General features: G+C 33.3%; 1 protein-coding gene across 1 annotated transcript; it reads left to right on the top strand.

Moving 5' to 3' along the window:
• The first annotated feature begins 655 nt into the window (after window positions 1–655).
• LOC114413044 (suppressor of mec-8 and unc-52 protein homolog 1-like) lies at window positions 656–9203 on the top strand. Its single transcript, XM_028377197.1, has 16 exons — window positions 656–819; window positions 1004–1214; window positions 2410–2562; window positions 2901–2949; window positions 3155–3238; window positions 4111–4214; window positions 4416–4502; window positions 4573–4626; window positions 5195–5290; window positions 6439–6566; window positions 7251–7377; window positions 7457–7516; window positions 7624–7731; window positions 8052–8152; window positions 8431–8482; window positions 8892–9203. The coding sequence occupies exons 1-16, from the start codon at window positions 791–793 to the stop codon at window positions 8988–8990; spliced, it is 1542 nt and encodes a 513-aa protein (XP_028232998.1). The 5' UTR covers window positions 656–790; the 3' UTR covers window positions 8991–9203.
• The last annotated feature ends 2172 nt before the right edge of the window (window positions 9204–11375 follow it).

Below are 11375 nucleotides of genomic sequence, written 5' to 3' on the forward strand. Positions count from 1 at the left end.
TGGATCATATAGTCATAGATAAATACATTGACGAGCTTACATAGTCAAAAGTTCACTGGTATATAAATGTATTTCCTATATTTGATAACATTACAAGTAAAAATATAGATAAGATTCACGCATCTTATTCTCTCATAATAAAAGTCTTCTTACTTGATATGCCACGTGTTTGTATATTGAGAAAATTAATTGAGCTAGATGTTATACCCATAATTAATGTTTTATTAATTCATTACAATTAGTTCCGATACTGAAATGGCATATTTGTCTTGTAAAAAAGAAGGCATTAAAATGTTTCATTAAAATGGCACTCTTTATTTTATCAACACACTCTATATAATCAATATTAATAATAAGAGTGTTAATAAATACTAATAACACTTCTCTTATACTCCTTTGATTCTGTTATAATTATTGTCTTAGCTTCTTTTATATATAAGAAAAAAATTATAAAATTAATCTTTATCATCATTAACTCTTTTTTTTGGGGGGGTTTGTGATACAAAGAAAACCATGAAGAAGCTAGGCTAGCCCAACTAAGGCAGGGAGGCCCGTCTAGCAGTAGAACAAGGCCTAAAACCCTACCCATGTTGGTCATCGGGTTTGACCCGACCCAGATCGAAGCAAATATGATTTGTTTGTTCACTTGTTCCAATAAAAATAACGTTAGTACCGCGATTATGGCCTGGGAAGAACATTGGAAGTGATAAGTGATAAAACAGAGTTTCGTTGAATCTGCACTAAAACCCTACGCACACATCTTGGTGTAAGTCCAATCGATATAGCAGCAATGTCTACGCTCGAAATTGAAGCTCGAGAGTAAGTAGTTTCATTTGCGAACTCTTGAAAATCGGGAAATTTAATTTTCTTCGTTTACTGAATCACATGTTTCAATTTTGTTTGACGTCTAATTGAAGCTCGTTTAATGGTTCTTTCGCACAATAGATCTTTTTTCTCTTTTAAATTTATGTGTCATTTTCAATTTCTGTTTGCCCCTTCGCAGTGTCATCAAAATTGTGCTTCAGTTTTGCAAAGAGAATTCGTTGCATCAGACTTTTCAGATGCTGCAGAACGAATGCCAGGTTTCTCTGAACACTGTTGACAGCATTGAAACCTTTGTTGCTGATATTAATAGTGGAAGATGGGATGCGATATTGCCTCAAGTTTCTCAACTCAAGCTTCCCAGGAATAAGTTGGAGGATTTGTATGAGCAGGTATTTTGTGTTGCGTGTGACTCACTTTGGTTTATGGCTTGTCCCTGTTTAGTGTATGTTCACTCTATCACAAAGTAAAATGCTGGGTATGGACTTTATGACGACTTTTAAACCCTGTCATTTATATGAACAGCTTTAAATTTTAATTGGGCAATGAGGTTGGGTGGAGTTGTTGAGATTTGGTAGGATAGGCTGAAATGTTGAAATAGAGGCTGGTGAGGGTCAAAATATTGATGCAGTTGACATATGAAATGCTGAATGCTGTTGCTAATCAATCTTCCTAGATGAATGTTGTTGTTAATCAATCTGCCTAACCTAAACTCTGTTGCTGGTTAGTGTTAGCAAGTAGTAGCTACTGGGATGGTGCCCTTTTAGATATTGAGTTGTTGATCCTCATTTGCTTTTTGTGTAGCTGGTTCACTAGCTTTTAAGTGCATAATCATTTTTTTTTAATTATGTGCTGTTCAAATTTTAGGGGATTTGTAATATTTTTCTGTGCTATATAAGTAGTTTAATAATAGAATTGTGTTCATGTGTGATCCCCCCCCCCCCCCCCCCCAATTGGCTAAAGTACAATGTGTTAAACTGTTAATAACTTATTTCAAAAAAGAGAGAATCATAAGGACTTAAATAACTGATTTAAGTTATTAATTCCACTCTCCTCATGGGTGGAATAAAGGGTGTTTTAATTTTGGTAGAAATTGATGCTGAAAGAATTTATTTTGGAACAATTTAGGTTAAAAAAATATTATTTGTATTCACAAATGATATTTTAAGAGTGAGTTGAGAAGAAACGATTTTGTTAGATGGCAAAGTATAATAATTTTTGAACTATAAATATAAATAATTATTTGTGCCCCACATCTGGATTCAATTCTTGTCAATGGAGTAAGCTAAAAAATTTCACTTGTCTTTGAGAATGCTTGATAGTTGCCAAATGAGGTAGGCTACTAGGAATCAATTTTTCCCCCTTCACTGTGAAAGTGGTGCTAACAAATCAGGCTAAAAGAGTATTGAGCTGAGCGAATACAAATAAAGTGATATTCAGGAATTGTTGTTCAGCAGTGTTTGACTATTCATAAACTCTTGTCTTGTACTCTGTAAAACCTTGATCTTTATAACACTCTAATAATGTTGTTTGTTTCAGTCAAGTTAGTGATGTTTCAAATAGATTTCTATTTTAACATGATTGCAGATTGTATTAGAAATGATTGAACTTCGAGAACTGGATACTGCACGTGCTATTTTAAGGCAAACGCAGGTGATGGGTGTAATGAAACAAGAGCAGCCTGAAAGATATTTGCGTCTTGATCATCTCCTAGTTAGAACTTATTTTGATCCAAATGAGGTTAGAAATACATTCTGTAATTCTTTTTTTTTTTTTCGATTTCATGTTGTGATTGTTGTCTAAATTAAGCAACTTGTCGCTTTTTTCCCTTTTTTCTATTTTGTTTCTGCACTTTGCTACAATTGTATCATCATTCAGTTTTAACTCTGATGGAAAATTTTCAAGGACTAAAAAAAATCATTAACACTTATTATTATCTGTTCTTGGAATAATGAGTATTATAGAATGAATAATGACTTATGAAGTTTTTTTTCTAGTTATGTCCTCAGGATTGATATTTATTGGACCTCATTTTGTTTATTTGCACAAGGTTTTATGATTTATGTCCTATGTGACAGGCTTATCAAGACTCAACAAAAGAGAAGCGACGTGCACAAATAGCCCAAGGTTTCTGTCTTTACTTTTGCAGTAGTTACTATCTAGTTGTGATGCTATTTTTTTTTTTTTACTTTTTTATTTTAATGAACAACTGTTTCTTGATTGGAAATGAAAGTTTTCTTCTTCCATTGCTAGGGATACAGACAAACAGTTTGTTATTGATCTTTTATTTTGGGATTTTACTTTAAGAACTTCTCTTTCATTGCATTTTCAGCTCTTGCAGCAGAAGTTACTGTAGTGCCACCATCCCGATTGATGGCTTTAATTGGTCAGGCTTTGAAGTGGCAGCAGCATCAAGGTAATTGCCTAGTAACATGTTGATGCCACGTTAAATTACTTTCATGGTCAACTTTTATATGAAAATTAAGATTTATCATCACTGTGGTCATCTGCTTACAAGTTCTTTTGTTGTGTTTCCTATGCAATTCACTCTGTTATTTATTTTTTGTTCTTTTGTCTCGGGAGCCAGGACAAAGCCTTTACTTCATTTCTGCAACTTATAGATGCTAGGAATGAACATTTCAGTTATATGCATGCATGATGCATCTTTCATTTCTATAATAATCAGCAGAAAAGAAACTTCTTGTTGGAAAGCCGCTTTAATTGTGGTCACTCTAAGCCTGCCTTCATTGAAGCCTCCAACACCTTCTTTGTGCTGGGCATGAGTGGCTGTGTTTAGTCCTGCATCGCTTAGTGATATGGCATAACTTCCTAAGTAGTGCTTATAAGGCATGTTTGGTTGTATTGGGAAAAAAGCCAAGTTCCACATCGGCTAGAGATAAGGCCAAGATAGAATATATAAGTGGGGGGCAACCCTCACCGCAAGAACTAGCTTTTGGGGTTCAGTTAAGCTCAAACCCAAATTTTAAGATGGTATCAGAGCCTATCCTAGATCCATTAAATGGGTTACCCACCATGTCATCCATACACCAAGCCCAAAAGTGTCTGGGCGTGAGGGGGTGTATTGGGAAAAAATCCAAGTCTTACATCGGCTAAAGATAAAGCCAAGATAGAATATATAAGTGGAGGGCAACCGTCACCCCATGAGCTAGCTTTTGGGGTTGAGTTAGGCCCAATAAAGAGGTTGTCAAGATGCTATTTGTAGGAAAATTTATATCTTTACATCTTGATTGAGCTGATTGAGCTATGCTTTCCTTTGGGCTTTCTCAGGGTTACTTCCTCCAGGAACGCAATTTGATTTGTTTCGTGGAACAGCTGCTATGAAACAAGATGTGGATGACATGTATCCAACAACTCTTTCTCACACGATAAAGGTATGCTTTCTATATTCATTTAGGCATTGTTTCGCAGTTTGATTAGTTTTATTCTGCCAAATCACATTGAAGGTTGCATAATCTGACCATTTCTGTATTTTTCTTTCATATGAAATTTGTTATTCATCATTATTTTCCCTGTCTTATTATTTTTCAAGGCTTGCATAATCTGACCCTTATGTTTTGTGTCTGCTTGTTTAGTTTGGGACAAAAAGTCATGCAGAATGTGCTTGCTTTTCACCAGATGGGCAGTTTCTTGTATCATGCTCAGTTGATGGGTTTATTGAGGTATACATAATTGGAGTTTAAAGTTTCATTTTCAGCAGTTTTCTTCCTGATTTTTTGGACATATTTCTAGGTGTGGGATTACATAAGTGGAAAGCTGAAGAAAGATCTACAGTACCAGGCTGATGTGAGTGAGTTTTTATTTGAACGGCTTTACCTGCCAAGAATAAATAAATGTCTTGTATGTGATAGTTGATGATGAATTTGGAAATAGATATTTGGCTGATATATTTCCTTGGTAAGGTTTACTTAGCCCCAAGGTTACCAAACACTTTTGTTACTCTGGTACCTTTACATTTATAACTGCATTCAAAGCTGTAGAAAAGATATTTCACTCAGATCTCTGTTGTCATTTTGGGAACTATTTCAACTTTGACTGTAAATAAGTACAGATTGGTGGTTCTGTAATATATATATATATATATATATATATATATATATATATATATATATATATAAATTTATGCACAGATTACACCTTTTTTTCATGTGATTGTATTTTCTTTCATGATATGATGTCTTGTTTTGATAATCTGTCTCTTGCTCACTTTGTGTTCAGTAAGTGTATGAAGTTATGAACATATCTGCTTGATTTATGCTGTCTAAGAATTTTAATACTATTGATTTAAAGGAAATTTCTTATAGTTTATCAAAAGTCTTTGCCTTAGACATTTTCTGATTCTATGAACTTGCAGGAAGTGTTCATGATGCATGATGATGCTGTGCTTTGTGTAGACTTTAGCAGAGATTCAGAAATGCTTGCATCTGGGTCTCAAGATGGAAAGATTAAAGTGAGTAATACTTGTCTGCATTTAAGGCTGCATGAGCTAACCTATAGAAGAAATTCTTGTATCCTTGATTTTGTACATTTTATATTTTCAGGTGTGCACTGCACATATAGCTTTGATATTTCTGTGAAATAGAACTGAGCTACCAAACAAAATTCATTTGGTGAAATTTAGATTGTATGACTTTGAAGCATGGGTTAATAGTGAATAGCGTCAAATTGTGCAACAATAGTATAGTGATGATGTGGGGAAGATTTGCCTCTGGTAGCTTTAATTTGTGGTTGCATTGTGTTTTTGCTTTGCACTGATTGCAATCTAGATGGTGGTATTTTATGGACAAAATTGTGAAGTGGCTGCAACTTTAGGCAGTGGCGAAATCACATATTTTGTCCACCCTCCACCCTTTTACGGCATTGGCCACGCATTTTTGTAGGGAAATTTTTGTGATTTTACTCCATTTTTTGCAACAGTAGGATTTTAGGATTAGAATCCCTTCATCCATACAGATAACCCAGCCACCCCACCCTGTATTTGTACCTCCTTATTCTTCCCTCATCTTTTCTGGCTACCAAGTACCACCCAGCAACCCGAGTGTTTTCTGGCCATTGGCCAAACCTTTCCTTTTTTTTGGCAGCCAGAACTTCTGTACTCTGGTCTTTGCTCTGTCACCTCTATTTTGCATAGCTTAGTCAGTCCCACCTTCCTGTCTTGCATGGTTTTTTTTTTCATGGATGATAGTCTGCGCTGTCTTTTTCTTCCCTTATGCTTGACTGTTGTTATGGACTTATAAATTACGCCTTGGATTAGTGGTAATTGTGTCTAGGCTGATTTTTATTTTTTAATGATGAATATGTCTTTAATTTGGTTTTCTTTCTTTTTTTATTTTAAAAATGAGCATTTATATGAATGTGGTATAAATTATTTATTGTGCATGTTGGGCCATCTTGCATTCCATTTCACTCTATGATTTGTGTTTATAACTTCATATGGTCCTACTTTGTCTCATTATCTTGTGGTTCCTTGAATTTTTGCTGTCTTCAGTTCTTGTCGATGTTGTAGTTGCTGACTTGCTGTTTTTGGAAATGTTTATGTTTTCACCTCAACTGTTAATATGTAAAACTTAAAACTGTATATTTCACATTTCATTTTAGGTCTGGCGTATTAGGACTGGTCAGTGCTTACGGCGTCTTGAACGTGCTCATTCTCAAGGTGTCACAAGTGTTTCCTTCTCCCGTGATGGAAGCCAGTTATTAAGCACTTCATTTGACAGCACAGCAAGGTTTTTCATTTAATTTTACTTATTTAATGTTGTTTTGTTAGAGATAACCGTTTATAGTCCATTAGCTCACCTGACATAAAATTTTGGCTTGAAAGGTTCTTTTAACATGTTAACAAGCAGAGCATGAATGACCAAGTGATTAGAAGTTGGCATTATTATTAGTAGATAGTAGCAAGCCTAAAATCCACCATACAAATGTCGGGTTGACATTGCGGTCAATGGAGGAAAGCATGGTGGTTACTGGTTGCAATATATTTTTCTTTTCAAATGCTAAAATAAATCTACCAAATATAATTGTCATATACTAACTATCTGGAAAGGCTAAGCTTCTAGCTGAAAGGACATGAATGGTCCTCCTTTTCCTCGATATAATCATCATTTCATTGTCTTCAAGTGAGACATATCCTTGTTCCTGTAGTTCCAATTCTTCATAGCCTCTTCTTCATTCTTCTTCCAAACAATGGCGCGAGAAGCTTGTGAGAGGATTCTTATTAGAGATATTGGAGGAGATGCAAATGAAATTACTCATTTCTGTGCTGCTCTTTATTCTTTAATTTAGGGCACAACTCGTTCAAATCTTTAATGCTTTATTACTGCAGTATATTTTATATCTTAACATTATGAAATGCTTTGATAAAATGTTAGCAACTGTTAAGTGAAAATGTTCCTCTTTTTGTAATACAGAATTCATGGCCTCAAATCTGGAAAGATGTTGAAAGAGTTCCGTGGCCATACATCTTATGTGAATGATGCAATTTTTACAAATGATGGGAGTCGTGTTATTACTGCCTCAAGTGACTGTACAATCAAGGTCTGTTACTTGGCATTGTACTTGAAGTTCCTTGTTTATCTGGTGTTCATATGAGATGTCTTTTTCCTCCGTATTGTAGGTCTGGGATGTGAAAACTACAGACTGCATACAAACTTTTAAGCCACCTCCTCCTTTAAGGGTGTGTCTTCAAAAATTTACTATTATGGGTTTTTGCTATTCAATTTTCTGATGTCATCCCAGCAAATTTGTTCATTTTCCTAATTTCTTATTTCTTTGGAATGTTAGGGAGGTGATGCTTCTGTCAATTCTGTTCACATTTTCCCCAAGAATACTGATCACATTGTTGTTTGTAACAAAACGTCATCCATATATATCATGACACTTCAAGGACAGGTATACATAAAAGAGTGGATGACTGGAAGTTATTTTGTTTATACTTATTTCATTAGTGTCTTTATATTAGTATTATGGATGTTGGCATTGTCTTTCTTAATGAATTGTCTGTTCTGACAAGGATAAGTATATATGTAATTCTGCATATTCGTGCTGGCTGAATGTGGACATTTACTTACGTGCTATTTGGAGAACCTTGGGCTATACTTGTTCTCGTTTCTTTTCATCTGTTTTTACAATGAAGTGTTGTAGCAGCATGTTAGGATCTAATTGCAAGGTATGAGAATTGAGTTCATCATCATTTCTCTGACGATTGATAGGTTGTGAAGAGCTTCTCATCTGGTAAAAGAGAAGGTGGAGACTTTGTTGCAGCCTGTGTTTCACCTAAAGGAGAATGGATTTACTGTGTTGGTGAAGACAGGTATCCTAATTTATGTATAATATGACACAGCTCCTTCGTTTAATCCAGTAGACAAAGATTTTAAGTACATTTTGTAAACTGCTTCATCACGTACTTTTTTGAGTGATATTTTCCCATATTCCTTAAGCACAATAACTTAGCCTAATTTTGCAGTACCATAAGTGAGTTTGATGACATTTTCCAAATCAGTAATTTTTTTTTGTCGAAATAATCTCTAATTTGCCAATTATCTTTCCAAAAATTGTTATATTCTTCATGGAACTGCAAATTGAATGCAGGAATATGTACTGCTTCAGCTATCAATCTGGCAAATTGGAGCATCTAATGAAGGTATGTGTAATTGTATCTTGAGTTAGTCAGAGATTAGATCTATAAATTTGTTTCAAATTGGTCTCAATTTCCATCAATATTGTAATACTGTTTTTATATATGTATTATCGTATTACATGTTTTGAATTAGTGTGTCTTTCTTTGGTATTTTTGTCACCGAGAAATGTTATTTGTCCAAAAATTTATAAAACAATTTGTATAACTAACAGAGAGAAAGACAGAAATATGAAATGTATAAATGGGATTTTATTTTCTGTTGATCAACCCTCCCTGCATTGCGTATGGTTAAGTGGGATTTTATTTTCTCGTATTCTGTTCCGAGGCAATATGCTTATTTTTCTACTGAGGTTGTTATCTTGATATATGAATTTATTTATGATATATTGAAATTCTCTCTGGCTAATGGCAGGTCCACGAGAAGGAAGTTATAGGTGTCACTCATCATCCCCATAGGAATCTTGTCGCAACATTTAGTGAAGACTGCACAATGAAGTCGTGGAAGCCATGAATCTTGTCTGCTTTAAGTCTATTTCTATTCTATCTTGTTAACATAATTGAGCATCTGTGTAGTTTGTGCAATGTATATATTCAGGAGTTTAATTTTAATGTATTGTTGGTAAAATTATTTTATATTGTTGACGAATGATATGTTGGTAGAAAACCGATGCTGAGGTGAGTTATTGACAGATTGAAAATTCAAAATGTTTATTTACAATTTTTACTTCAGTTTTTATTTTATTTTTAAATCTATCCTTTTTTTCTGAAACGTCATAATTATATAAACTTTTTCATGTATTATATGCAATACTAAACACAATTTTTTAATAATGTATTTGTAATCTACTTGAAACTGTATACTGTATATTTTGATTTACATGAAGGAATAATATAAGTATATATTTCCAATACTGTGCATAGATCCCTAAAAAGATTGGATCTGAACAATCTAATGAGATCTGGAAACAAATCAAAGAATAGATATGAAAGAAAAGCAACTAGAATATACACTTATATTAACACAATCAACACTAACTCATATATAAGCATGTTGTCAGGGTTTGGTTTTTGGTCTAGTAAATGATTTTTTTTTTCGTTAGAAGAGATAAAATTTATTTTAATGAAGTTTATGTATGGAAAGAAACTAAATTCCAAGTATTGGTTAGAGATATCTTTAGTATATATAAAAATTAAAGATGTATTTTTCTTTCTTTTTTTTAACGAGCAAGTAGTTATTAACTTCTTATCTTTTTAATGAGTAGACAGTCTTATGTAATCCTCAATGCAACATTAAACATAGATTATTTCGCTGACAAAAACAAAACCTCTCAGTAATGACAATTAAGATTTAAGAATTTTTTTTAATGACAGAGGACATGATGATAGCAGGGTGCAATATCGCATCGGTTTTTAGCAATAACCTTAATTTTAGTTTATAAAAAAATGGAAGAAAAGAATAGAAGGAAAGAAAGTGAAAAGTACAAAAAAAAAATCTCAAATCTTATTTGATTATGTAGAAAATGAGAAGAAAAAAGGTATGTTTGTAAAATGACATAAATATTGTTTAAAAAATAAAATATAATAAAAATAATAAGAATATAAAATTATGCTCTTAGATGTAATACTAAAAAAAAAAACTAGTCAAGATACAAGATAAATTAAAAGGAGAATAATAAATTAAAAAAACATTTTACTACTTATAATAAAGTAAAGGGTTTTACAATATTCGTCGGGTTGTGATTGCACAGTTCATAGTTCACATGTATTCCATAATCCGTCACATGTTCAATTTATCACATACTCACAGTTTGAATTATTTTCATAACCTCAACATAACAATTTATACAAAAGATTTTATCACAACATGGGGTGTAAAACTCCTGAAATAGTTTCTCACAATTATATAAAAATCAATTAATCAAAATCATGGGTCAAAACACAAAAACATCAAGAGCACTCAAGTTTATCAATCAATTTTCATCAGAACATCAATTGGTACGTAGAACACAATAATATTGTATTTATAATCATAAAGGGAAAATTATAATTCAATAAGCATCCCAAAATAAACTCAAATTTAGTTCTCTAAGGATCCCTACACATGTTCAAACCCCCAATTGCGATAAACTCATCTCTTACCTCTAAGTGGACTCACGTGTCTTCCAACAGCGATAGCGGCATCTCGAGCAGTTTTTTGAGATTCCTCCAGTTTTTCCTCCGACTGCTCCGATAGAGTTCCCAAACGTCAGAGAGACGGAGAAGGGATTGAAACCTCCCTATATACTGTCTTCGTGAGATTCCTTTTTCTCTCTCTATGAATATTATCTTGCAAATTCCAACGGTGAAGGTGTGCGGAATTGAATCGTGAACCAAGTATCAAAATTTCATGAAAATCCAACGGTTAACGAAATCGGGATTGAAGTTTTACTGGAATGGTTTTGAGTTTCTGCGGGAAAAGAAAAAGCTATGATGCGAAGTGTATTTCTCCCAGCTCTGACATGATTTCATAATTCCCAACCGTGAGAATGCTCATAATTGAGTTGCAAACCTGGTGTTTAAATTTCACGACAATCCAACGATGAATGAGTCCAAGATCGTCATTTTTCTGAGACAAGTTTGGTGGTCTGCGGGAAAAGAGAGGGTTTTGGGAGGAGAAGAAGAAAAAACGAAATTGAGAGTAAGAGGAGGCATCGATATTGTCTGACCTAACACGTTCTAGAATACTTACCACTTATTATTTACTTTATTTTTCTTTATTTAATATTTTATAAAAATAAATTCTATTTTATTCTCTATCAAAAAAATAAATAAAATATCATTTTTATTTTCTCTCAAACCATTATTTTAATTAATAAAGTTATATCTCTTTATTTATTTAATTATAAGAAAACTCATA

Source organism: Glycine soja, chromosome 5 (assembly GCF_004193775.1).
Source record: "Glycine soja cultivar W05 chromosome 5, ASM419377v2, whole genome shotgun sequence".
Taxonomy (NCBI): domain Eukaryota; kingdom Viridiplantae; phylum Streptophyta; class Magnoliopsida; order Fabales; family Fabaceae; genus Glycine; species Glycine soja.

Excerpts from the sequence above, each read along its gene's own strand:
- LOC114413044 (XM_028377197.1), top strand. The coding sequence starts at position 791 with ATGTCTACGCTCGAAATTGAAGCTCGAGA. Across the intron at positions 4,503-4,572 it reads CAGTTGATGGGTTTATTGAG|GTGTGGGATTACATAAGTGG; the intron begins GTATACATAATT and ends ACATATTTCTAG. Across the intron at positions 7,517-7,623 it reads AGCCACCTCCTCCTTTAAGG|GGAGGTGATGCTTCTGTCAA; the intron begins GTGTGTCTTCAA and ends TTGGAATGTTAG.